Here is a 25,507-nt window from a genome sequence, read left to right on the forward strand (position 1 = left end):
GTTTACAGCAAGAGCCGTAGTATTCGAGAAACGGTTTGTGAAGGGTACAGTCTATTACTGAATATCTCAACCAGCACGATCAATCCTCATCAGGCCAACACTCAACCACCTTCTCATTTGCCCCGTCGACCGTGAACACGACCCGGGCCCCCCATTCAAGAGGATTTCCTTCGTACAGAACAAAATCCCTCTTCTCCACATCAAGATTCAGAATCTCCTCGATGTTCTTACTCACCAGATTCACGGCATCCAATTCACTCAACCCCGCAACCTTACGAGCAAACCCAGCGTCAATCACCAAGTTGTGGATGTTTGAATCACCCAAAGCCGATTGCGCGATGCCAAATTTCACCCCCGCACTAACCAATGCCTCGATAGGAGATGCCGTCAGAGGCGGTCCAACAGGCACATCCTTTCCTTCCCAGGTTTGTGGATTGGGTTGAACAGCGGTGTAGATTAATGAGATGTTTGCTTTGGCAAGTTGCTCGGCCACGAGGGATGCCTCGGCGGCTCCGAAAAGAACCATGTTCACAGACGGGATATCTCTCTTCACTTGGACGAGCTGCAGCATGTCATGGTGGCTTTTGACGTGCGCCACAAGCGGCAGAGAGCCATTCACCACCTGGCCATACGTGTTGTTTGATCCTTGGTTCTCGATCAGAATCCGTCGCAAAAGACCGATAGCAGAAGAGACCGACGCCGTGATGGGAGAGTTTCCCTCCTGACCCAGCACAACATGTAGTGCAACATCATCTTTCAGAATTCGGCCGTCTAGAATCGTACCTTGACCACTGGCATGGAATGCTGTCGAAACTCCACGCAGAAACACGCTATGTTCGTTTGGCGCGAGCGGAACGGTCACGACTTTGGTGATGCCGCCCAGCTGAGCTCTCACAAGATCCTTGCCTTGTATGCGCAGACCATATTTCGCATATACCAAGGCTTCGCTGGCCACATTGTCGGGTGGAATTGCGCTTCCCCCGTCTCCGGTACTGGGGTCCGTAGCGATATCCACCAGGCCAAGCCCACCTGCAGTAACGGCAGTCAGGCCGGGGTAGAGATGACCGTTCTCCAGCTGGATTGAAACGGTGTCGATAGCAGCCTCGGCACAATGACCAGCAGCCCCCATGCAGATGATCCGCCCACTCTCAAGCACCATCTCCAGCTCGTCTACCGGTAAATCGGTATCTGGAGCAGGAATAAAGGACTTCTTAATTCCGTTAATCAAGAACTTTCCGTGCTTCTGCCATAATTGGCTGCACGTATCGGCCTTTTGGTCCCTAGAAATGTCTGGACGCGTGGATGGGGACATAGGATGTCCCGAAGCCACGGTAGTCAGTGTGTCGTTCAGGGTGGGCTGGCCGTCAATGTAGACTTGCAAAGGAGTTGCCCCGTTTGACAACGGATGAGAGTCCCAAATAACAAGGTCTGCATCAAAGCCAGCTCTTGCATAGCCAATCCGATCGTGCATTCCCAGAGACGTTGCCGGTACGCTAGTAACAGATTGAAGTGCTTCATTCTCTGGAAGACCAAACGAGTGCCCCTCTGCTGCTTGAGCTCTGCACCTCTGTTAGTAGTCACCAGAGGCAGAAAACATTCACTTACAGGAGATATTTCGCGTTGAGAAATTCATCGGATGCATCCTAATTTGTTCAGCACGGCCGCAGCAAGCGCAGGGCAGCGACTTACCGATTTGTAGGCAACTGGCACCCCATGTTCAGAAAGTATCTTCCCAGCATACAGGCTCGCATCATATGCCTCGTGTTTATAGTGCGCAAAGTGAGAAAATGTCGCGACCGTGATGTTCCTGCTAATGTCAGATCCATCCTCACAACGTGTCTATCGACTTACTGTCCGCTGGCTTTGAGCATCTCCGGCACTCTCCACGCTTCAAGCGCATGATGGAACGCCTGGATGCGGAAGCCAAACTCCTCACTATGCCGAATCATGGCTTCCATATCTTCAGGCTCGTAGCAATGAATGTTGACGCCCACCTGGCCTCGCAGCATGGAGACGGATGACTCGAGGGAGAAGTTTTCCGGCAATCCCCCGTTGGACAGTAATTGGGCAATTGCATCGGTGTCACCTGTTTCTTGGGCAGCGGCAGCCTCAAGGCACCAGGAATCCTGACTTTTCAGCAATTTCTGAGCCTCGCTCATTTGCTTTCGGAAGACATAGGCATTCCCCATGCGGGTATGACCGTAGAGGCCCTTTGGGTTTTCACCGCATGCCATCTTCATGTACCGGCGACGTTGTGCATGAGGGATACCTCGCTCAAGCAGGAGATCTTCGACTACTTGTTCCCCATACTTGCCGCTGTTCAGACGGTTTTTGACCATGACTGCTTCGCCCCCCATGACATTGGCGGAACCGGGCAGGATGAGGGAGGATGTGACGCCCCCGGAAGCGAACATTGTGGTCGTCTTATCGTAAGTCTTGAGGCTGTCCAAAGCGCGGACAAATGGGGTGAGAGGGCCCGAATCCGGATGGATCTCGTTCAGATCGTCGTGGACGTCGAGGTGGTGCGAGTGCATGTCCACGAGGCCGGGCGTTACAAAACGGCCATTCAATTGGAAGACTTCACCCTGCTCGGTGGCTATTCTTTGGGTGGGTGCAACATTGGTGATGACACCATGGCGGAAGGTGATATCTACCGGGTGGTCGATAGTATACTCCCCGTCAAACAAGGTCGCATTCCGCAGGATGATGGTTTGGTTCTGGCCGGTTGGGATCCATCGAGGGTTCGTTCGGGTGGCTGGGGGAGGAACCTGAGCAACGACCGGAGGCTGCTGAAGCACTTGACATTTCTGCAATTGCTTCCCTAGCTGCTCGGCTTGATGCTGTTGCAGTCGCAGCACGGCGGGACCTGGCTGGGAGTGTGGGCTGGGAAGGCTAACCCAGTGGGTCTGGACGAGCAGAGCGATCAGCACGAGGCAGAGGCCCAAATAGCACCGGGGATCGGTGGCCAGATTGGGGTAGCGAGTCTGCGGCAAACGACCCATGGTGAAAGGCTACTTGGCTGACTCGAGGTGTCTGGAGGAGGGAATGGCGGCGGTTATGTAGCCATCCTGGCGTTCCTGCGCACCCGATCAGGCTTATCGCCAGGCCTGAAAAAGTGGGCCGCGTTCTCGCGCTCTGCATTGGGTTAGTTTCATTGATAAGGGATTCCAGGATGTTATCGCGTAAATATAGTAGACAGTGATGAGTGCAGGTATCACGGTGCCAGGAATACAGAATGGCGTGAAACTGAGTGTCTGGATCTGATTCTACTACACTATGGAGAAGGGGTAAACAAGGAGAAAGGAAAGATGCCGCCGCAAGGCACCAGCACGTGATTCCTGGGTGGAAGCACGAGACTGCTGACCAACAATCGTCATCGGTCGACGGTGCGGCATCAGATCTTGGAATACCAATAAAAAAGAAATGAAAGAAAGACGAATGTGACGATGGGCTGGGTTTATTTAATAAGGCAGTTTGTTCGTTGGATAAAAGCAAAGGGAAGAAAAAAGAAAGCCCAACGCGGGGCTCGAACCCGCAGCCTTGAGATTAAGAGTCTCACGCTCTACCGATTGAGCTAGCCGGGCTGCTCGTTGAAAAGAGCAACAAATAACTGGCTTCATTAGCCCATAGACTTATAATTCACGCCGATCCTCCTTTAGTACCTGTTCTTCAGCGCCTAGCCTCAGCCACACATCCAGACTACCCCCCAGGTTCTCTAGACTAGGAGCTGCAGGGCATATGGCTGGAAAGATATCATCCGTGGTTTCCTATTCTGCATTATACATCCATACGATGGGCCTTTTCAGACCCCCGGGCAGAAGAGAACCTGATCAAGGAGGCAATCACGGCAATCGCTATTTGGGACATAACCCACATATCTCTAGAAGAAAATTCCTCACAATCGAAAGGCTTCTGTCGAGAAGTAACACACCAGGCCATACCAAGCAGATTCAGCCCGGGCAATAAATGTTGCACATTTACTCGACTATTATTAGTTACTCGATTCATACTGCACGCCGATAAATAAGTCAAGCTAAGCTCTACTTCCATCAACATAACCCGTGACTCTAAGACCCTATGTCTTCAGTGATGCCGATCACCCTAACAGCCAGGAAGCTAAGTGCGATCAAAATCCACCACCGGTCCAGTATACTCCTTACGGGCCCAAATAATATAGTACAGTGTACTCACCAGACTGGTGCCGGCCGTGCCAACCACCGCCCAGTTCATCGTACTGGCTGTCGGGTTCATCTCATCAGGCCAGAAGCTGAAAAACACACCGATGGTGAGATACGCGACAGTAAAAGCGTTGACAGACAATCCCAGCACGCCGCGAAGATGAAAAGGTCCCCAGGCAAGAGGTGCCCCGGCCGTGTTCACAACGCTATCAATAGGGGTATCGGAGGGCTCGCGGATGCCGCCCGTGCAGCGCTTCCACATCAGGAGGAAGGCCGAGATCAGGTATGAGGCGTACAGAGCGCTGACGCAGAGGGAGATGACGTCGTTCAACACGGCTGCGGATCCGAGGATGATCAGTGCCAACAGGACGGCTGCGATGGTTACAACGAGAATGGAATATTGAGGAACGGCTTGGGCGTTGACCTAGAAATGGGTTAGCACATAGCATAATGAAGGGGAAGGAGAATTACCCGGCTGAGCAAGCGCCATCCAGGGAGGCCGCGATCACGAGCAAACGACCACGCCATACGAGAGGAAGAGGCTAGGGATCCAACAGCAGTGGCAGTAACCAGGATAGGCACAATGGCCGACATCACGGTACATCCCCCAAGCGAGCTAGTAGACGAACAGAAGATCTGCATGTAAGGATATCCGGTGGGTGACCCCAGTGCGGTCTCAGCATCGGTCATGGTAAACAGAGTGGACAGGATCATCCCGAAGCCCAGAAGGCCGTTGATCAGAACCGAAGTGAGAATAGACTGTGGGACGACGCGCTCGGCATTGTAAATTTCTTCGCTCATCTGCCGTCTGTTGTCAGCCAAGCAAAACATCCATTTGATCGGATTGACAACTCACATGGACCGCCGCATCGACTCCCGTAAAAGCAAACATGTTACCTATCATACCCACCATGAAGGCTAACCCTTGCGTCGGAAATCCGCCATCATTGGCGAACTGTCCAAACACCTCGGAAGCTGGATTGTGATCGCCCAGGTACACCATGGGTATAATGATCGCGAAGAACCCGCAAACATGCAGAATCAGGACTAATCCTTCGAATTTGGGCAACATGGTGCTGGTGACGACGTTGACGAACACGGCAAACGCCACAATGGCCCAAAATAGAAGCAGGGTCTGCCAAGGCTTGGGGTCGTACGACGAATTGTTAAGAACCACCAGGCCCTGGATTTGGGAAGCACTCAGATAACACGTTGAAGCAAAAGCTCCCAGCCAGCCGATAACAATCAACCATCCTAGTTTTGACCGTCAGTGTAGAAGTGGTAGATAACACGGTCGGGACGGACCTGTAAGAAAGCTGAGATACTTTTGACACCATCGCGGGGACATCATCGACACCCAGTGATATTGCCCTCCCGAGGTAGGGGCCCTATATCCAGTCAGATCTGCTTGCGTGAGCCAAAATCTCATCGGACGTACATCGAAACAAGCTCGGACAGCGTGAGGAATGTCGAAAAGGTGCCCACCCAAACGACCAGGAAACTGTAGACCGTTCCTGCAGGCCCTCCACTATCAATTCTTTAGCTGCATGACTTTGCGTTAGGTGCGGGATGAACATACTCTTCAAAAGGAACAGTAAAGGTCCTAGTTGTCAGTCAGCATCTGCAGAACCACTCTCCACTCGGGCATACGCACGACAAGATACCCTCCCAGGATGCCAGAACGGTACAACTGAAGCCCAAAATTGACAAGAAGCCGAATCGACGCTTTAGTCTTGGATAAGTCTCTGTCAGAAGATAGATCGGGATCGTCACCTACTTTTAGAACCTGCTTCTTGCCCACCCGACCCAGCCCCTGCTCATCATTGACTTGCGAATGACTGCTCTGGGCGGCCTTTGAATTCCACTGCCGATCACGCAGCTCAACCGACTCCTGCATGATGATGTTGTTTTCTTGCACCGTTGTCCCAAAAAAGCCTCTCGATTAGGGGAGACAGGGCGAGAACGGAAATAAAAGGCCAAAAAGGCTTGTTTCCTGACCCCTGTAGTTTTCTTTGGCAATGGGGCTAGTGCCATAGGCCAGTAGTAAAAAAGCCACGATCAGCTGGCCCAGGGGCTTCTCTCATGACAGACGTTGGCTGGGGCGACTAACCCCCCACAGTCGAAGGAGGCACCTTCACCAAAGGGGAAACTTTCAGAGGGGCGATAGTCTTAGTGTAGGCCTATAGCCTGGACTTGCAGGATCAAACACCACGCAATGCTGCTGCTAGTTGCACTCTGCATGCCTGTAGCAGACTAGCAGTGGGTCCATCGAGGACCTTACTTGGTACAGTTAAGCTTCGCGGTCCACCCGTCGCGGTTGAGCTCTGGAGAATGGCTGACTGCCCGGCGATCCACGCTTCAGGCTCCGGTCCGATACTAACTAGAGATATTAAAAAAAACCAAGTCGTGACCCCACTGACCGTAAAACCTGATGCAGCTTTAAAAAAACTTAAAATAAGTGCCAGCTGCCGCTGCCTGAGAACTGCTGAAGATCGCCAACGCTCATTTCCTTTTTCGGAAGAGTTCATTTCGGTGTGGAGTACACTGTCCATTCACAATCCAGATAGATAGTGCTGTGCAAGACATGTGGCCCTAGTGGCTTGTCGATTCGTGCAGCCCGTGGCTGCCATTGGAGTCGTTGTCTATTCGACTAACTGCAGCGTCCGGATCATACTGCTCCTCTACGACCCAAGTCCTCGTTTCGCGAATGATGTGGCTCTGGCTGTTCTGGCTCAGGGTGTCATCCCAATCCGATTGTCGCTCGCCGGCGAAGACAGTCGTACTGTTGACCACGTTAGGGAGCCCGCTGAGCTCGTGCCCGGTCGTTGCCCCCTTACTATCGTATCCATACTCCCCCCGTCGAGACGTCTCGCCTGGGAGGTAGTACATTCGGAGGCCAGTGGACTGCAGTCCATCCATGAATGGCTTCAGGTGAGGAACGCAAGCGACAATAATGCCCAGGCACTGCACCACCTGCGCGCAGACAGCAGCCTCCCAGATGGCTAGCATGGGATCGGCAGCCCCTCGGTTGCGTTGGCGATACACCAGTTCAAGAATAATTGCAGATATGTTCCTATCAGCGTATTAGTAAACATCCACACATTGACAGCAGTATCCTGAGACGTACAGAAGGCGAGTGAGGAAGCAGCCAATGACAACTGCTTTCCTCGCAACGGCCATCTGGATTCCGAGAACTATCATGGTAGGAACAACAATCAATGCGCTCTCACTGAGAATGTCGATAGCCCCAAAAACCATCCACCATGTATCCTGAGGGGAGAAATTGAGTTAGTCTGAACCCATCGGAGTAGGTCCGGATCAGCTCACGCGATCAAAACAATGGTCCTCGTTCCAACCCCACGGGCGCGGAAGATGACATTGGAAAGCCACAGCAAATTCGGCCGCCAGGCCCCATGCGCTGATCAAGACGATGAGTCCCCATTCAGTCTTGCGAGTGCGCTGCATGAGAAAGTTGATGAATGCCAGAGCGCTCAGCTTGGCGAAAGTCAGGCTGGCAATGTAGAACATTTCGGAGGCATAGACGGACTATATGGGAGTCAGCGACAACTGTAAATCAACGCTATTGCCTGAATCGAGAATGCACCTTCAGCGCTTTCTCCAGTTGCTCAGAAGATGAGGCTCTTTCTTCTTGCCCATAGCCATTGCGGGCGGCAATCGAGATGCATATTGTCTGCAGCAGACTGAACCCCTGCATCACAGTTAGCATATGACTGGACACCATGCGGCTCTGGGACGCACCATTGCCACGGAGACCAGGATATCATCCATTGTGAGTCTTCGGGCGATGACATATTTAACGATTAGCCGTGCAAGCCCTGCCAATGTCGAAATGACGAACAAAAGCCAGGCCAGGATCCCAATGATGGGCGACCGATTGACTTCGGTGACCACAATCATGGCTGTCGTCGTGGTGGCGGGCCGGCATGCCTCGAGCTTCTACGTGGCAGAGCGACCAGACGATAAAAAGGAACTTGTTATCGTGCCAGCCGAGGAGCTGAGGAATCCTTTGGATTGACTTTGACTCCGTTAAAGTATGGACGGCAACATCCCGGTGGAAGGATTGGGGTGGAGGCGACTAAATCCACTAGGCCTCAGTAGTAGGGCTGCCAGCCGCGCCGTCCCCCAGTGGCTGTACACAGTACTTTTGCCGTCCGATTATAAATATAGTGAGCTGAGACAGATTCGCACTGCTTGGAGATCAATATAAATAGCGAGGGATGTTACCTACTTCAGGATTCGGCCGAAGACAAGCCACTGGCCTTCCCAGGTCTGTCCTTGTCGCCGACCCCTGGATAGTAGATAGATTGATCGACCGGCCAGATTCCGGACGCTAGCCAGGGCCATCTAATTAACTCGGGCACCGATATGAAGGCCATGTCAATCGAGTGGGGGTGTCTCATGGACAAACTCGTCCTGCAATGGGGTAATTTCGGCGAAAACCCAGGACGTGGTGTTAAGACGGGGTGCTTTGTCGAATCCTTCCCCTCCAACCTCCCTTACGACCATTGTTATCACCCTGATTATCGCAGTTCCAATCTTCCACCGATTATCCAACTATGGCAGCCACTCCGGTGCAGGAAGGGACCGTTGAGTTCCAACATGCCAGTCTGCCGCGGGCTGCCCAGACCTGGTATCGGGTCTACGGCGACCTCAAGGCGGGCACTCCCTTGGTGGTCTTGCATGGCGGGCCAGGCTTCTGTCACAACTACATGCTACCCCTGGCCGGGTTGGCCCCCGACCGTGCCGTCATTCTGTACGATCAGATCGGAAACGGGCTATCCTCCCATTACCCGGAGAAACGGGGCGACCAGGGATTCTGGACCGTCGATCTGTTCATCGCTGAGCTGGATAACCTGCTCCAACAACTAGGCATTGCCGGTCATTTCGATCTGCTGGGCCATTCCTGGGGCGGCATGCTGGGATTGGATTTTGCCGCTCGTCAACCAGCCGGACTGCGCCGTCTGATTCTCTCCAATAGCCCGGCTTCGGCCGCCTTATGGCTGGAATCGGTCAATCGGCTTCGCGCTACCCTGCCAGAGGAGATCCAAGACACGCTGCAGCGATGTGAAACCGAAGGTCGGCTCGAGTCCAAAGAGTATGAAGATGCGACGGTGGAGTTCCTGTCCCGATTTTGTTGCCGGGCGCAGCCCTGGCCCGAGGAGCTCATGCAAAGTCTCGTCTGGGCCACGGAAAAGGATTCCACCATTGTGTCCACCATGTATGTGCGATGACCTCCACCTCGATCGCATTTGCTAACGGCAGCAGGCTTGGACCATCTGAATTCTGGATCGAAGGCTCCCTCAAGGATTGGAGTGGGCTGGACCGCCTGCACCAGATCCAGGTCCCCACGCTGGTGATCAATGGCAAGTACGATGAAGCACAGGACAGCGCCGTCGAGCCACTCTTCTGGGGGATCGACAAGGTGAGGTGGATCACCATGGCGGAGAGCTCACATTGCCCCCAGTTCGACGACTGCGAGAGATACCTCCAGATTGTCGGCGAGTTTTTGGGTCGCTCTACCTAGATAGCCAGTGACAGGTATCTTTGTCAGTCTCAGCTTTGGCAATCAGAGGGTAACTATTGGAAATGAAACCTGGAAGAACCCCTGTCAGTGTCGTTAGTCTGGTGAAGAGAAAACTAGTATGCAAGCATGGGCGCAGGATGAGCTGAGGGGACTGAAAGACCCCTTCCATGTTTGGCAGATACCGTACCCCATGAATCAGCCACCCAGCAATAAACAAGCGATCATGATATCATGGTACAGTCCGGTGATAAATCCATGGTAGATCAGCGATCGGGGAAGCGGCCAGGCAACGACTGTCGCGCGCGGGGGAAGTAAGTCCGGCCGCCGATTAAACTGCTCGGCTTATCCACTTACGGCTTCCCGCTTAAGCGGGTATCTATATACGTCGCTCCATGAGTTAATGCCGTAGTCAGAAAACCGCAGGCGATTCCACGCGGGGTATTACCGGTCGGACTTTGTTGGTCTAGGTACGTGACCTGGAAGAACCAGTAAAAATAAAGGAAGAAGTTGACGAAAAGATGGTACAAAAAGGAGACTGGAAGCATTGATCTGTGCCTGCTTGACGGCAGCCACAGAGCCCCACTGTCGTTCCGGACCGTGCTCGGCGTCAAACAGGGTGCGGAGGGGGAGGCGGTTTAGAATACATATGAATCCCGATGGCAACCAGCGCACCTGCATCTGTAAGATATTTGTCAAAGGAAATGAGAAACATTAAGTAGATGTACATATGCTGATTTGTTGATCGTGTAGCGGAGTACCAGGATGCAAAAAGTTATGACAAGAGTGGGATTCGAACCCACGCCCCTTTCGAGACTAGGAATACTCCTGAGGAATATGTGAGATCAGATAGCCTGACCCTAGCGCCTTAGACCGCTCGGCCATCTTGCCGGATTGATGGAAATGGATTGATTTTAGTGCGCTAGGAGATAAGTAGTACCGGTGTTTGATCTGGTGGATGGTAAGGAGGGTTGATGAATTGTGGGGATGGGGGTGCGGGCGGTTGGTGTTTGGGGGTATATGGTCAACTATTAGTGAGGTAAGTGTGGTTTAGGTGCTTGGGTACTATCTGGAGGGATGTGGTTGGATTCATGTTGTGGATGATGGCGATAAGTGATCGGAACTGAAGGGGAGCATGATATATACATTCGGAACCCGCTCCGGTCAGTGGCATTATGCCCGCTTCAGCAGCACCTTTTTTCTTGTCGGGTATATGGAGCAACCCCGCCGACACTGAACCATTTCATAATAGTGTACACAATGCACAGATTGCAAGCTATTCGGTTGCTACTAAACAGCCACCTCCCACCAGCATGATGTACCAAGCCGAGAGGGTCTAACCATCACAGGAGCAGCTCCTAGCAACAGGTTGATAGTATTGAGCAGCAATATATCTTCTTATTGCTAAGCCTACACAGAATATGACACATGTCCGTTTACCACGATTTTAGGCGAGTCTGAGCTCAATGTTACCAGCGGCGCAGTAGATATATTTGAGTAACTGGTACAATCACCGTGGACAGTGGACCGCCCTACCCTCCCACACCTTACCCCACCGGAAAACGAGGAAAGAAGCAAAGAGAGGTAAATATGACAAAAGATCACATAGAATTGTTTGTCACACCCCCAATAGAGTACCAAAGACAAGAGCGGCACTCAACCTAGCATTTCTTCCAGAGGTAGCATGTCCTCTATCGAACGGAAGGACCAGTCGCGCTGAGCCATGCCAGCACCGTCATTAACATACCCGACTGAATAAAGGTACTCTTACTTTCGGACCGAATAGAAATTAAGTTCTCACCACCACCCCACCAAGCTATCCCCACAGTAAACCTACAGTCGCCCAGTACCTTACCCATCCAACCAGTCATATAATCAAACCAAACACATATTTTCAATAACCGGCAAGATGGCCGAGCGGTCTAAGGCGCTAGGGTCAGGCTATCTGATCTCACATATTCCTCAGGAGTATTCCTAGTCTCGAAAGGGGCGTGGGTTCGAATCCCACTCTTGTCATAAATTTTTGGTTCTGTATGGTCCCTCTGCATGAATGTGTTTTAGTCAGTTCATGTCGTTTTCTATGTATGCTCTTCCTTTTTGCACAAGTGTCTGTTAGGTTGGTTGGGGAGTCGTGGTGTTGATGGTCAGCGGCGAGATAGGAAGATGCCAGTCCTCAATATCCTTTGCCCACTCCCGTCATATGCTAGCCCTAAATCCAGTAGGCCAGAAAAATGTATAGCTTCACACCCTTTGAGTCCGACTCTGCAGAGCCATACTTTCCCCGTATCCCGTATCTCTAAAGCTACTTACAATATGCTCCACCCCCCATCCAGGTGACGTACCAGCGGGACCGTGAAGCGAAGGAGAGCATAAGATCCGCAGAGTATGAACCCAACCGCGCCTACGAGTTGACTACTACACGATAGACCAAGTTTTCTCATAAACAGGCTGTCATTCCATAAACTTCACATGCTATCCTACGAAGCACATACGATCCTACGAAGACCAACGAGTGTGGGGCAAAGAGTGATCATTAACGAACCACAACCCCCTAGTTACATAAAATCCATGACCACGCCGGGCCTGGATGATACAAACGAGTATGGGTGGGACACGGGGTGACTCGAAGTCACAGGCCCCCCTAACTAATGACATGAATTCTAGGACCACAGGAAGAAATCTCCGTAGAGATAGCACAAGAAATCCCAACAGACCCAAACACAAACCCGAAAATCAGACCCAAAAAGCAGACCCAAAAAAGACATAAAAAGACATAAGAATAAAAGAAAAACGCCGACTCCTGCCAGCTCAACCAAGAGGGCTAAACGCCAAACGCCGAACATAAGAAAAAAAGCACTTTTCCCAAACCAACCAACTCCTGCCAGCTCAACCAAGAGGGCTAAACACCAAACTCCAAACATAAGAAAAAAAGCACTTTTCCCATCCAGAAACGCCCGCCAGAACCCGCCAGTAAAAAGCAACCCCCCCCTTGATATGCACGAGATATCACCCTCCCCCGGATCCCCCGACACCTGCGATCCCTTCGCTGAACAAACCCTGCAGGCCGTAACAATCGTAGAGTACCATCGATAGTCGCTGTCGCTTCGCCGCCGAATGTTGTCGCTAACCGAACACTGCATTGGTCGCTTGCTTGTCTCTGTCGTACTGACCGTGTATGTCGACGTTCTTGCATCCCTCGAAAACCGCCAATAACCGTTGCCGAAATAGACGTGGTTGCCGAATTCCCCAAGCCCCTGCTGCCCACACAGAAACCCAGTTCCTCCAACAACCCCAAACGTCTATCCCGGTCGTTTATCGCAGTCGTTTTGTTGGTGATGCTGTCCCGTCGACACCCGGGGTACCGGTATCAAGTCGTTAAGCGAAAGGGCGTAAACCTATCGTATCGCAGCAGTGTTCGGCGCTAGACATTCGTTGGTAGCCGGAACTAATCGATATATTGGTATCTACGGTGCCCGATCACCGTTGGAGCTGTTCGATGTCGTCTCTTGCCCGACCTGTGACCTGGCCTTAGCAGTAAGAGTCCAGATTTGGCTCCGGTACAGCCAAGTCCGGAAAGATAAACATACAAAATAGAATATACAGGTAAAATCAAATAAAAAAGTGACATAAAACAAGAGAAGCCCACTTCAAAAAAGAAAAAGAAAAAAGAAAAAGAAAAAAAAGAAAGAAAGAAGAAAAGAGAAAGACTTACCTCCAGCTGCACCTGTGGATGTCTCTCCACTTCAGAATCCACCGAGGAACCACCACCACCGTGGTGGTCTCTACGAACCGAACCGATTTCATCGGTTTTGAAGGAGCGGACGTGGCCGAAGCCACAGAGGGGGAACGAGGAACAGAACGAGTGGACGTGGCCGAAGCCACAGGGGAAGGATAAGGATGTGTGGCGTTGAACCTCTCCAGGAACGCACGACCACGGGAAACACGAGGGGAACGACAGGATTTGGCCGAAGCCACAGAACGAATAGGGATATACGAACGAGTGGATGTGGCCCGAGGAACCACGACAGGAGTGGTGCCCGAAGTACACCGGTATACACGAGGGGAAGTGGCCCGAAGAACCACACAAGGTCTAGGAATAGATGTGCCACGAGGCACAGAACGAGCGGACGTGGCCGAAGCCACAGGGGGGGAACGGGGGTGTGAGGAGTCGAACCTTTGCAGGAACGCCTCCCCACGAGAACGGGTAGGATGAGAATGAGTGGACGCGGCCGAAGCCGCACGGGGGGAACGAGTGGAAGGGGAAGAAGAGGAGGGACGACGAAGAAACCGCAAGGTGCTGGGAGGCTTGTCATGGGGTACAGAACGAGGGGACGTGGCCGAAGCCACAGGGGGGGAAGGGGGGGAACGACAGTTGGGGGAACGAGTGTGTGTGGCGTCGAACCTTTTCAGGAACTCCTGACCACGGGAACGGGAACGAGGAACGGAAGAAGTGGGCTTCTCAGTAGAAGCAAAAGAAGGAGAGGATGTGCCTACCTGAGGCGCAAGAAAAGAACGGACGCCTTGAAAACAAGGCAAAGGAGAGGAACGTCGGAGACCGACCGGAGCGGGACGACTAGAAGGATGTACCGGATCCTTCTGGCCGCGGGGGGGAAGAGAGAAGAAAGAGGAGAGGGAGAACTGAGGAACACACAGACGGGCCATCTGGTGTCCTCGCGGAGAGGAAGAAGAGGGGAACATCGAGAAAGAGAAGAAAAGGGACACGATAGAACGAGACAATATGAAGACGCTAGATAGTCAAAGGACGTACCTGTCTAACCATACGGCTGTTGAGGAGAAGAAGAGGAAGAAGAAGAAGAAGAAGAGGAGAGGACGGGAGAGCTGGAATTGGGACAGGAATCATGTTGTCGAGGAAGGAGCTTCATGGGGAACATGGAAGGAAAGAGGGAGTTGTATATTAGATTGATAAGATTGATGAGATTGATGAGATTGATGAGATTGATGAGATTGACGAGGAAGGTGTATCTATCCCACCTTCCCTGATTATCAAGATGCGCTATTCCACCACTATAAGGGACTGGGGCAGAAACGGGGCAGAAACAGGAGAGAAAGCAGATGGATTAGGGCTACAGGTGTTGTTTCATGAATCTCACCGGGTTGGTCAAGCGCTCCTCCAGACAGCGCTGATACTATCTGAATAGGGTTATGTCCAAGTGCATCGGCCGAAATACCTCCACCTGCTTGAGAATATGCGCGTGGAGAGCCACCCCCACGGATATCCCAGGCAGTGTTGAATGTGGAGTGATCGGGTCTAGACAGAGGTGACCCACCATTATTATACAAGGACTGACCACCTAACACTTTCCGCGTTATCAGGATTATCTTTGACGACGATTTCTCTGCCGTAAGCATACCGCACTTGCAGAGCTAGTTGGGCTGATGGGTCACCATATCCGATTGAATTTCAGCTCAGTCCGTCCTTCTACACCCCTGCTTGACCCTCTCAATTAAAGATGTCTGGGTTATCTGATTGCATGGCTGGATACCGGCTTCCTGCAAGGACACGTAATCGAACCATTACCCCTCATCGCATGACTGATCCTGGCTGACTGACTGGAATAATACCCCGCCTAGGATTACTTAAATGCCTCGACCCCTCCCCATCCTGCTTCGCCATCACATCCATCAACGTCGAGTATCCGGCCAAGAGGACCCCATCCCGAGCTTCCTCAAAGCCAGCAACATGCCACTCTACAAGGTGTACCACTCCTATCCCATAACGGACGAGCAGCGTCAAGCCCTCGCAACATCCATCACCAATCTGCACTGTGAGACCTTCACCACTCCATCCTTCTTCGTCCACATACGATTCATCCCGCACGACGCAAGCGATGGCAACTACTTCATGGCCGGCCGACCTCGCCTAATCAACTCCAACTACATTGTGGGCATTGTCCGTACATCGCCCGCCCGGTCCAAATCCACATTCGATGCCCTTGCGGCCAAAATCGAAACCGCATGGTATGAGGCGGTCCACAGCCAGCCATTCAAGGGCTTGGACAACGACGAACATGATACCGAAAGAAAGAGACTTCGCATGGTCACGTTCACACCTATGATCACCATCCGCGAAGGGGGTATGGCAATCCCAGAGGCTGGTACGGAGGGCACCTGGCTCAAGGAGCAGCTGCCTTTTATAAAGCAGATGAGTGAGAGGGAGGGTCTCGATGACTTTACTGAGATGCTTCGCGAGATCGAGGAACGGGAGGATTTGAAACGATTAGTCTCGGAGTAGGGCCCAATCATGCGATGAAGGGTGTGGCTCAATAACGACCCTGCGCACTTGCTTTTCACTCCGTCTGACCGTGCCCCTCATTTAGTGACAGCCAATTGTCTTGGCGGTAGCGATAGGAATTGGCGGAGCCTTTAGGAGTGCTTTATAAAACGGATAAGCTAAGCCATTCCATAGTGTTATGCCCTAGTCCACGATACTACGAGCAGGAATGACAGCCAAGATTTCCTTGACACATATCGAGAATATCTACTCGTTTTAAATAATACAGCAATTTGAGCCGTGGATTTACTCCCTCGGCGAAAATGCCGCTCGCTCGCATGGATGACCGATCCGATTCTAGCCGTACGCCCTATGGATGACAGCCCAGGTGGACCCAACAGCGGGGATTGCCAATCTCCATCAATCACACTCTTCAAAATATCTGTGCCACTTGTTCCCCGCATGGTCCTTGCCCAAAGCTTCACGATGGTCCAATTACACAGGATTCGGGGTTTGGTCCAACCCAGTATCAGCAAGGATGCTTACTGGAACTCTATCACTTCAAAACTCTTGAATCTTCCTAAGACTCTATAGCTTCGTAAACCAAGTGCAGCTCCACATTCCCTGAGGTCTGAAAGCGAGCGAGCATATAGAGCGATCCAACCAGAAACGAGAGTTAGACGTCGCGATGGCATGTGAGATAAGGATTCTATTCGCAAGTATCAGCATCATGACAGCAAGAACCTGGGGCAGTCGTCAAAGGAAGTTCCCCGGAGTAATTCTTCGAGAGCCAACTGACTTGTCTAGGTCTGTTCGTACGACAAGCATATATATGACCATGATCGTACGCCAACAGCGGATCTCTGGTTCTCTCAGCTGCAAAAATTGCGCATCGTGGGGGTGCGATTTCAAGGATACTGGACAACGATACAATAACCACCGATAATGATAGGAACCTTCAACATCTTGGCAATGGTCATACCAGAATTCTAACATACCCTTTATCGATATGATAATATCTGATAAGATCAAGCAATCGGGAAACTAATTATAGAAAGTAGGGAATGGTTGGAGTTGCCAAGGCGCCCCACTCGATAAGATTATCTTTATTCTACGGAGTATAAGAACGGATTTCATGATTCCTGTGTCTGGTGGTACGTCTTCCTGGAAAACTTGACCATATTCAACATCCAAAATCATTCTACCCATCCGGCTAAGCAAACATCCTCACCAAAATCACAATTTCCATACGAACACCACCACCATGCTAACCACCTGGCTACATATGCTCATCCTGAGCCAGCCAACCACCAATGAGCAAAAATGCAGTGATTCGAAGCTCCTCACAATCCCGCATAAAAGCCACTCAATCCCACAGTCCCTCAAACCCTCCACCCCCCACCAAAACCCTCACAACCCCAAAACAAACCCCCCCACCGCCAAAAACGACGCCGTGAAAACCTGACCCTTCCAAAACAACCCAGTCTCCAAATCCAACAACAGCGACGCACACGGCGTCCCAATAAGGAACCCACAACCCGCAAACACAAAAACCATACCGAGTCGCGTCCCCACCACGTCCAAGTTCGGTGACATGCGTGCTATAATCGACGGCGGGAGGGAGACAATAGCGCCGGAGGCAAATCCATACAAACAGGTGAATACAACCGTTCCGGGTACATTATCCACCGCAAGCCAGATATACCCGAGGATAGTAGCGAGGATACTAATAGGGATGAGGGTATTAAGAGCACCGAAGCGATCGGCCAATAGACCGGGGGTGATTCGGCCGACGACGGAGGTGGCGTTGAGGATCGAGAAGATGTAGAATGCTAGGGTGGTGTCATTGTGGAGGTAATCGTTGAAGTAGCTCTGTAAGTAGAAGAAGGGGAAGTAGAGACCGATAAAGGAGAAGAAGAGACCGAAGCTGAAGAGTAAGAAGGGTGGTTCTTTGAAGGCTGCGAGGTCGATGAGGGATCGGGATTGCGTGGGTGGTGGTAGACGACGTTTGAGGATGAGTAAAGGGACTGTGAGACCGGCGAGGGCTATGAAGCCGATGATGCGTGTCGTCCAGCCGAAACCGACCTTGTTGATGAGTTTGTGGAATATGATGGGGTAGATGACGGCGCCGATGCTGCCGCCGGAGGCGGTGATGCCGGTGGCTAGGGCTCGGCGGGAGGTGAAGTAGGTGGCGACGATGGCGATGCTGGGGAGGAAGAGAAAGGCGCAGCCGATTCCGATGGTGAGGCCTTGGGCGAGGAAGAGTTGGTAGTATTTGGTGGAGAGGGAGGTCATCATTAGGCCGAAGACGACTAGGAAGGTTCCGGTGGCGATGAGGCTGCGGAGGTGGCCTTTGTCGAAGATGGGGCCGACGATTACCCCGACTAGGAAGAGGATGAAGCCTTGGGAGGTGCCGATCCAGGTGATTTGGGAGGAGGTGTAGCTGGGGACGAGGGTTGATTGGTAGTAGCTTTGGAAGGGGCCGAAGGCGTTGAGAATTCCCCTTGGGGGGAATCAGTTTGCTGTTGGAGGATTGGGGGGATGTGGTTACATACCATGAATTGAAGAAGAGGAAAAATGCTCCCAGAACTTGGAGCCAGGCTGTGGAGCCGCCATCAGGAGGCGGGGGCGCGGTGTCGGCTACTTTCGCAGACGCTTGTTTCTCGGTCTCGGATGCATCTGAATCGGCCATTGGGATAGGAGATGAAGGGATTGAAGGCTTGTCATCCATGTTAACCAGAGGAAGAGACATATTGACTGAGTGTTGTGTGTCTGAGGCGATTAGACCTCCTACCCGGACCATAGTTATATGAAGCTATACAAACGATCTATAGAATTACATTTGTCATCGGAAGATATCAGTCGGCCCTTCGGCCTTTACTATGAAGTATGTAGAAATAGTGTGTTCTGATTGGATGGCTCGCATTGTTAGATGACAGAATGTTGGGGGACAATAGTTAGGGCTAGCCGTGAATTGCGCAACTCGTCCTTTCTCGGCATCCAAAAGGCCGATGATTACCAATCCAACGTTATTTGCACGTCTGAAAGCACGGACAGTATAGCTTAATATCTGGTCTAGTGGACTGATCAATTGCTGCCTACAATCCCAGCCGGTGGAGTCTAGGGCTGGATGGGGTCCGTTCGATTGGACGTGTTCGCAATGCCAGGAAGTGATCCTTGCCCGATCTCTGCCCCTGGATTGCGCCATTCCCGCTTAAGAGAGCTGCTTTGGTTGGAGAGCCAAAGAGCAAGCGTTGGCTAGTGCTTACGCCGTGCAGTAGCGCCGCTTGTCCGCGGAGATACCCGGCTGCTTACCGTGGACGAGAGGAAGGATGTTTTGTGGCTGAAAGTCAAGTTGAAGGGACTGATTCATTTCATGTTTTCCGAGTATTTTCTGTATCCGGTATTTCCTCGGTTACCATATGGGAAGGCCATCGCAAGGCGTTCATGATGAGCTTCAAGGTTTCCATAGAATGGCTAGTCCTAATCAAGAGAATGACTAAAACTAATAATAATATCCTGTGCACCAGCTTCTGCCGGCATGATCATTCAGAGTAGCCCGCGTCAATTCAGTGACCATAGCTAGCGGCACCACCGAGTCTATCCCTTTCAGGCCATTGTCGACCTCTGGCTGGCCCGACTACCTCAACAAAGCCTTCAACTCTTTCACATGGGAAAAAAACACCACTTATACAAACGCCAGCCCCGTCTCAATATTCCCCTTCAGTTCTTTCACCACCACCTTCAACAACCACTCTCACTATCATCCAATTCCCCAACACAACACTAACAACAACCCTACTCCGTCCTGACAGTCACCGTCCCCCCCAACCTCAAATCCCTCGAACTCGCCCCAACCCTAAACATATACTCACCCTGTTTAACAGCCCATTTCTGCGCCTGCACATCCCAAAACGAGACATCCCGTCTGCGAATCGGAAATGTCACCGTCGATTTCTCTCCCCGGGCCAACTCCACCCGCTCAAAGCCTCGAAGCTGACGGACCGGCTGTTCCGCACTGTCGGGATACGACATGTACGATTGCGGGATATCAGCTCCAGCGCGGTCACCGGTATTCGTAACAGTCACTGTGACATTTGCGATAACGTCCTATAGATCTTCCGGTCCACCGACGGACATCTTGCCCGAGGGGTAAACAGAGAGGGATCCGATGGATGGGACAGTAAGATTGCTATAGGTGAAATTGGTGTAGGAGAGACCGTAGCCGAATTCGTACCGGGGAGTGATGTTGTAGGTGTCGAAGTAGCGGTAGTCGATGTATACCCCTGCAGGATTTAGTAATTGTTCCGTTAAGGATAAAAAGGAAGGGAAAATAACCTTTGGTGAAATCACACTCGGAGGTATCGCAAACTCGTACATTGTAATCCGACTCATTCTTTGCAATGGTGTAGGTTAGTCGCGCGCTTGGATTCACATCCCCGTATAGCACGTCCAGGATGGAGTTGCCTGATTCTTGGCCTAGAAGAGAAGAATATAGGACTGCTGTGACGTTCTCGTGCTCGATCCATTGGTCGACTAGTCGTGGGCCCATGGTGTTGATCACCACAATCATGTTGTTACAGTTATCTGCGACCGTCTTGATCATGGTGTCCTGATTGTTGTTGTACAGTTCTGTGCGATCTTCGCCTTCACCGGCTAGAGCGTTGATGAAGACTAGACACACGTCGGAGTCCTGCGCGTAGTTGACGTACCCTGGCATGACGCCCGTTCCGGCACACAGAGCAGAGGTCTCGCTGGACGTGTACGTGTCGTTCAGAATCCAGTGGAGCATCGTTCCATCTTGTAGCGCCCGGAAGGTCAATGCAGCCAGCGGCGTCACTAATAATGGGAACGAGGCCTGTCCTGATCCCGTTCCCGTGGCCAGATGTCCATCATATGTCGGACCGGACCCGGTGATGGGGTTATAGGCGTAATTGGGTCCGGCCATGGCAGCACCAGCATTGGCACCGAAGACGCCCATGATGTGCGGCTTCTGGGGTGGCAAAGCCCCATCCACATTCTTAAGCAGAACAATAGACTTTGCTCCAGTCTCCCGAATCAATCGAGAATGGTTCGCCCGAACATCCACATAGTCCGTCTCTCCCACTGTCGCCGGCTGCTTCCCATTGTCCAGATTGAGCTGGTAATACGGGACGACATTGCGAATGGCCATGTCGTTCAACCGCTGCACAGACAACGACCCATTTCTCACCATCGAGGTAATAGCTGACTCGCTCCAATACGTCGACGAACCGTAATCCAATCCTCCAGCTGCAGACGCAAGTCCGGCATGCTGCGCACTGACGTCGGGATACACCAGCCCCGGGAAACCCAACTCATCTTTGAGGAGTTCCATCAAGAGATTATAGTTCTCAACTGTTCGTCCCATTAACCTTGTTCATGGCACACATCACCGATCCCAGACCGCTCTTAACCGCGTCATAGAACGGCCAGAGGTACAACCCATGGATAGTTTTATCGTCCGCGTTGGCGGAGTACGGGCCCAAGAAGTTCCGCTTCTCGCTCTCGGACATGGAATCATACCCGGCGATAATGTTGTTTGTGCGGTTCGTTTCTTGTTCGTTGAGGAGGAAATGCTGCTTGTCGGTTATTACTGTGCCAACTAAGATGGGACCTAGAGGGGAGGTACCTTCGCCTGCGAAACCACACCCTCCGCTGTATACGCCTTGATTGTCTCCGCCGTGACGATGCCGTTTAGGTATGGGTCCGGACCGAACGTCTCGCCTGCGCGTCCTCCCCATGCTGTCCGGCCGAGAGGTTGCGAGGTCGGGCCGAAAACAACCTGCACGCCTTTCTGATAGAATTCGCGTGCGACGGCGCGAGCTTGTGCGTGAACGGCATCTTTGTCCCATGTCATAGACAGAGCAGAGGATTGACTGAAGGCAGAGACGTAGTAGTATTCCAGCAGGCCCATGGAGCCGTCGTTGAAGTCAAATCCGGGGAAAGTTTCTTTGTCGATGGTAGCGGCACCGCCTGTTACGATGGAGACCTTTTGGGTGGTGTTGAGTTTGGAGACAAATTTGGAGGCACGCTCGTAGGCGGATTTCCAGGATCCGAGATCAACTGGACTGGGTTAGTGGGTGGTGCAGACTCGTGGAGATAGGGAGATAGGAACGCACCGCCATTGTGGCCGAGAATGCCTACAGAGGAGTTTTCGGAGGCAAGGACATGGCCGATGAAGACCAATGCTGCCAGAGTAGGGCCCTTCATGATGGAAGATGGAAGGTGATGGGATGAGATATGGACCTGACGGTAGACCGATGGCTTTCTTATAGAGGCTTGAGTCTACAGTCAGGGTGGTAGCGATGGATCCATGCTGACGAGTGCGCAGATTCTAGACTGTGTCGGTGTCTGCTTGGGGATATTTCAATCTAATCAGTCGCGTCGGATATCACGGCAATGGATACGGGACAATTGGAGATGTCAAACATTCCTGGTCCTCGTTTAGTTTCCCCATTCTTTCTAGACTTGATCCTCATGGATTTTCCATGGTGGACTGGCACGTAAGCGCTTCCATCATTACGCTGGGCAGTGCAGGGGTGGATGTCCTGAAGAAAGGTGAAGAGGTGGACAGTTTCGGCCCAGAAGCTGATGCATCAGATTAGACTGAAGATGTCATCTCTGCTGTCGATCGCGGATCTCATTGGGTTGGCCGCGTAGGTCGACGAAGGGAATTCGTCAGGCGCCCAAGTTTCAGGAATAGGAACTTCTATCTCACGTGTACGATATGGATCTGGAATGCCGAAGATGGAACTAAAGTGGGGGCAGTGGATTAACCTTATCACTCTGCAGTCGATCAGGGCTTGGCTGTCGAATCACCATCGAAGCATCCAAGCTTAATCTTGGGTCTGCGTCACGTAATCGGAGCTGGAGATGCCGAAGGTAGAATGGCTGAAGAACCAAGGCCAGTTGAAAGAACCCGACATGCTTTTTCCACTGGGTATTGTTTCTCTCAGCCATTTGAATAGTGGAGGTCTGGAGTGGACTGGATATGTTGAGAAGTGGCAAGGTTCAAGATAATTATTCGCTCTTTCGAATTAGGAAGGCACCTATAGCCATTCACCATATAGATTTAGTATCTACAACCTCATCCAATTAAGGCAGGCCATATTACACGATCAATAGGGTCAATTTTACCTTATATAATGAAAGGCAAAGGGGCTTTTCATACAACATCCGATATGGTGTAGTGGCTAACATCGCCGTCTCTCACACGGCAGCCGGGGGTTCGATTCCCCCTATCGGAGTTCAATTTCTTTTTCCTTCGTTCGAAACATAGTGTCTCGATACGCACACACAGAACTTTTATTTTTTTGATCGATTGTCTTTCTTTAATTGCTTTCAGGGGGCAAGGGTAGGGACCCTGGGGTGGAGGAAAAAAAGTGTGAATGTGGCTACTGGTTAGACCCCTACACTGGCGTAAAAGCTAGAATATTTCCTACTTTTTGAATGACAATCCAATCACCAAGAGAATGATCGCATAGCTTGTTGGTTTTCCATCCCTGACCTGTCTTCTGATATTCTAACTGCGATTGTTGGAATATACAAAGCCGACATCCCGAACACAACGATAAGCCCGAAGGGTATACCAACAACAATGTACCTCACAATTGAATCAGATCCTGACCTCTACTATGAAGACGACTTGGCAACTTATCCTTCTCCTTACCCACCTACTCCCCAATTAGGGGTACTGCCAACTGGTCACATTATGAGTGACTTACTATATTAGCGGGGAAGAGGGTGTCCCGGAGGGATATGTGGGGGGTGGACAGTCGTTGAGTGTGTTGGGGATTCGAAATGGGATCATGAGTTATTGTTATATAATGAGGGGAGAAGGAACGGAGGAATAAAGGAGAAGATCTAGAAGATATTTAGCATGAAAACAATACAAGGGGGAGTTTCAGAAGAATTCATCTAATCTATCGTCATTTTTATATTATAAGGCCGGAGGTAGTGACGGAGGTGAGAAGGATGTTCAGAAGGATGAAGTGATAATCGGAAGAAGGGAAGCGCATCATGCAGATCTGACGTCGGCGGCAATGGCTGTACTCTAGCCTATGGACTCTGCAAGCTCGATTGATGCCGTTGGATGCTCAGCGCTACAACTCTCTCCAACGCCTGGAAGCGGGCCAACAGATCATTGCATAGTTGGGTAAAAGTGACGCGTCCTACTGTAGTGAGAGCCCGCAGTGATGTATCCCTATGCGATGATGATGATGATGATGATGGTGATGTTGATGGTGATGCGAAATCCGCAGTGTTAGATGAAGAGAGGTTTGTATCCAGGTGGAACTGCAATTGCAACTGATTGAAATTAGTCCGCCATTCATCCAGGAGTTTACGGGAGCAGCTAATCTGATAGAAAAGCACGTTGATGCTGACCCATAACGCTAGATCCGGGGAAGGCGTGAAACGCCCAATCTGCATCGTCTCATCCGGCTCTGAATTCCCTAATGGGGATAAGGGTGGCCTCGGGACGTCGGTGAAGGGGGGCTCATATGATCCTTCTGCAGTCCTTGCAGTCCTCGGACTGGCGGGTGACATGCGTCTGGTCAATATCTCATATATCTTGAGCACTGTGGCGATAGCCCTGAGAAAAGAGTTACCGATGCTTTTTGTGCAATACGGATTCCATGGGCCATCTGCCGGGGATGCCAGTCTGATAGAGAAGAAGATCTCTGATAGTTGGTGCAATTGCTTCTCTAATTCCGCAAAGGCTTTGAAACGTTCACTAGAGAGGAAGCTGGCGGGAGATTCGGTAGGGTGGGTATCCAAATGTGTTCTGATCAGACGGAGGTCGCGCTGGATACCTGGTAGAGAATAAGTGACATCATTCGGCGATGCGTTGGGAGAAGGTTTATGTGCCTGGCTATTGTCTTGCTGAGGATGTCTCCAGGCCTCCCGAGAACTGTGGTCCTGGGGAGTTGCAGCTGGAATGTCCGGAGAGGGGAGGGGTTGGGTGATCAGACCAGTTGTCAGATCAGGGCGAAAATTATGCAGACCAGAGATGTCTGCATGTTCCAGATCCATCGTGACATCAGGGCCGTCAACCCATGGCAGCGGACAGGATGTCGGAGGAGGAACGGCGAAGGTCGGATCAGTAGGTGCAAGGGAGGCGTCGCTGTCAGGGCATACCCGGAACGGTTCGCTGACGAGTGGCTGCAGGGATGGTTTGCCGTCATCTGCGTTGCGTTGTGGTTGCCCAATTCTCTCTGGGGAACTGAAAAGACAATCAGCGCCCTGCTTTAAGCACCGGGTGCATGCACTGCCTGGGCCGAGAGTAACGCATCGAACCTTTCTGCTGCGACACCGCATACAGGAGCCCCCGCTCTTTGACATTCTGCAGTCGAACAACAGACGCAGCTAAATTCAATTGTGACAGCCGTAGACTACTGCTGAGGGAGGATACATAGTTAGGTGATGAAGGGCTAGATATAGCCCACGAAGGCGAGACCTCGTGTCTCTACCACCGGAAACCTGCTCTGACTGGTCGGGGGCCTTCTCTCGGAGACTGGAGATCTCCTAGGAGAC

At 51.7% G+C, this 25,507-nt stretch overlaps 9 protein-coding genes and 4 non-coding genes across 13 annotated transcripts; 5 read left to right on the forward strand and 8 right to left on the reverse strand.

Annotated features, from left to right (window-relative positions):
* Positions 1-33: 33 nt before the first annotated feature.
* Positions 34-3,249, reverse strand: BO94DRAFT_524310 (uncharacterized protein). The gene is made up of 4 exons (XM_025610260.1): positions 1,852-3,249; positions 1,690-1,807; positions 1,606-1,643; positions 34-1,559 (listed from the first exon to the last, which is right to left on the reverse strand). Exons 1-4 carry the CDS (start codon positions 3,000-3,002, stop codon positions 80-82), a joined length of 2,787 nt encoding a protein of 928 aa, XP_025463667.1. The 5' UTR covers positions 3,003-3,249; the 3' UTR covers positions 34-79.
* Positions 3,250-3,511: 262 nt separating this feature from the next.
* BO94DRAFT_t266 lies at positions 3,512-3,584 on the reverse strand. The gene has a single exon. It is a non-coding gene; the product is annotated as a tRNA-Lys (tRNA).
* A 487-nt stretch (positions 3,585-4,071) lies between these two features.
* BO94DRAFT_227234 (GABA transporter) lies at positions 4,072-6,422 on the reverse strand. Its single transcript, XM_025606274.1, has 8 exons — positions 5,956-6,422; positions 5,833-5,903; positions 5,758-5,781; positions 5,617-5,706; positions 5,484-5,566; positions 5,035-5,432; positions 4,650-4,979; positions 4,072-4,602 (listed from the first exon to the last, which is right to left on the reverse strand). The coding sequence occupies exons 1-8, from the start codon at positions 6,073-6,075 to the stop codon at positions 4,117-4,119; spliced, it is 1,602 nt and encodes a 533-aa protein (XP_025463668.1). The 5' UTR covers positions 6,076-6,422; the 3' UTR covers positions 4,072-4,116.
* A 348-nt stretch (positions 6,423-6,770) lies between these two features.
* BO94DRAFT_559641 (uncharacterized protein) lies at positions 6,771-8,096 on the reverse strand (the record flags this gene model as incomplete). The annotated part of the gene is made up of 5 exons (XM_025614085.1): positions 6,771-7,251; positions 7,306-7,448; positions 7,506-7,724; positions 7,783-7,887; positions 7,938-8,096. The coding sequence occupies 5 exons, from the start codon at positions 8,094-8,096 to the stop codon at positions 6,771-6,773; spliced, it is 1,107 nt and encodes a 368-aa protein (XP_025463669.1).
* A 354-nt stretch (positions 8,097-8,450) lies between these two features.
* BO94DRAFT_524317 (proline-specific peptidase) lies at positions 8,451-9,723 on the forward strand (the record flags this gene model as incomplete). Its single annotated transcript, XM_025610261.1, has 2 exons — positions 8,451-9,417; positions 9,465-9,723. The coding sequence occupies exons 1-2, from the start codon at positions 8,756-8,758 to the stop codon at positions 9,721-9,723; spliced, it is 921 nt and encodes a 306-aa protein (XP_025463670.1). The 5' UTR covers positions 8,451-8,755.
* A 775-nt stretch (positions 9,724-10,498) lies between these two features.
* On the reverse strand, positions 10,499-10,611 carry BO94DRAFT_t265. The gene has a single exon. It is a non-coding gene; the product is annotated as a tRNA-Leu (tRNA).
* Positions 10,612-11,623: 1,012 nt separating this feature from the next.
* BO94DRAFT_t261 lies at positions 11,624-11,736 on the forward strand. The gene has a single exon. It is a non-coding gene; the product is annotated as a tRNA-Leu (tRNA).
* A 455-nt stretch (positions 11,737-12,191) lies between these two features.
* Positions 12,192-12,539, forward strand: BO94DRAFT_227334 (uncharacterized protein). The gene has a single exon (XM_025606275.1). The coding sequence runs from the start codon at positions 12,308-12,310 to the stop codon at positions 12,485-12,487; it is 180 nt and encodes a 59-aa protein (XP_025463671.1). The 5' UTR covers positions 12,192-12,307; the 3' UTR covers positions 12,488-12,539.
* A 645-nt stretch (positions 12,540-13,184) lies between these two features.
* BO94DRAFT_549611 (uncharacterized protein) lies at positions 13,185-14,581 on the reverse strand (the record flags this gene model as incomplete). The annotated part of the gene is made up of 3 exons (XM_025613457.1): positions 13,185-13,242; positions 13,433-14,358; positions 14,489-14,581. 3 exons carry the CDS (start codon positions 14,579-14,581, stop codon positions 13,185-13,187), a joined length of 1,077 nt encoding a protein of 358 aa, XP_025463672.1.
* A 780-nt stretch (positions 14,582-15,361) lies between these two features.
* On the forward strand, positions 15,362-16,201 carry BO94DRAFT_538657 (putative cis-3-chloroacrylic acid dehalogenase). The gene has a single exon (XM_025612535.1). It carries the CDS (start codon positions 15,422-15,424, stop codon positions 15,971-15,973), a length of 552 nt encoding a protein of 183 aa, XP_025463673.1. The 5' UTR covers positions 15,362-15,421; the 3' UTR covers positions 15,974-16,201.
* A 1,161-nt stretch (positions 16,202-17,362) lies between these two features.
* BO94DRAFT_474609 (MFS general substrate transporter) lies at positions 17,363-18,644 on the reverse strand (the record flags this gene model as incomplete). The annotated part of the gene is made up of 2 exons (XM_025608521.1): positions 17,363-18,455; positions 18,508-18,644. The coding sequence occupies 2 exons, from the start codon at positions 18,642-18,644 to the stop codon at positions 17,363-17,365; spliced, it is 1,230 nt and encodes a 409-aa protein (XP_025463674.1).
* A 1,106-nt stretch (positions 18,645-19,750) lies between these two features.
* Positions 19,751-22,183, reverse strand: BO94DRAFT_589164 (putative beta-glucosidase D; the record flags this gene model as incomplete). The annotated part of the gene is made up of 6 exons (XM_025615930.1): positions 19,751-20,062; positions 20,111-20,238; positions 20,291-21,328; positions 21,378-21,549; positions 21,603-22,036; positions 22,093-22,183. The coding sequence occupies 6 exons, from the start codon at positions 22,181-22,183 to the stop codon at positions 19,751-19,753; spliced, it is 2,175 nt and encodes a 724-aa protein (XP_025463675.1).
* Positions 22,184-23,148: 965 nt separating this feature from the next.
* Positions 23,149-23,220, forward strand: BO94DRAFT_t262. The gene has a single exon. It is a non-coding gene; the product is annotated as a tRNA-Glu (tRNA).
* The last annotated feature ends 2,287 nt before the right edge of the window (positions 23,221-25,507 follow it).

The sequence above is a fragment of the Aspergillus sclerotioniger genome (genome assembly GCF_003184525.1).
Source record: "Aspergillus sclerotioniger CBS 115572 chromosome Unknown BO94scaffold_30, whole genome shotgun sequence".
In the NCBI taxonomy this organism is placed as follows: Eukaryota; Fungi; Ascomycota; class Eurotiomycetes; order Eurotiales; family Aspergillaceae; genus Aspergillus; species Aspergillus sclerotioniger.

Excerpts from the sequence above, each read along its gene's own strand:
- BO94DRAFT_538657 (XM_025612535.1), top strand. The coding sequence starts at position 15,422 with ATGCCACTCTACAAGGTGTACCACTCCTATCCCATAACGGACGAGCAG.
- BO94DRAFT_227334 (XM_025606275.1), top strand. The coding sequence starts at position 12,308 with ATGATACAAACGAGTATGGGTGGGACACGGGGTGACTCGAAGTCACAG.
- BO94DRAFT_524310 (XM_025610260.1), bottom strand. The coding sequence starts at position 3,002 with ATGGGTCGTTTGCCGCAGACTCGCTACCCCAATCTGGCCACCGATCCC. Across the intron at positions 1,808-1,851 it reads ATGCTCAAAGCCAGCGGACA|GAACATCACGGTCGCGACAT; the intron begins GTAAGTCGATAG and ends TGACATTAGCAG. Across the intron at positions 1,644-1,689 it reads TGCCAGTTGCCTACAAATCG|GATGCATCCGATGAATTTCT; the intron begins GTAAGTCGCTGC and ends TGAACAAATTAG.
- BO94DRAFT_227234 (XM_025606274.1), bottom strand. The coding sequence starts at position 6,075 with ATGCAGGAGTCGGTTGAGCTGCGTGATCGGCAGTGGAATTCAAAGGCC. Across the intron at positions 5,904-5,955 it reads GCAAGAAGCAGGTTCTAAAA|CGTCGATTCGGCTTCTTGTC; the intron begins GTAGGTGACGAT and ends CCAAGACTAAAG. Across the intron at positions 5,567-5,616 it reads CTGTCCGAGCTTGTTTCGAT|GGCCCCTACCTCGGGAGGGC; the intron begins GTACGTCCGATG and ends GACTGGATATAG.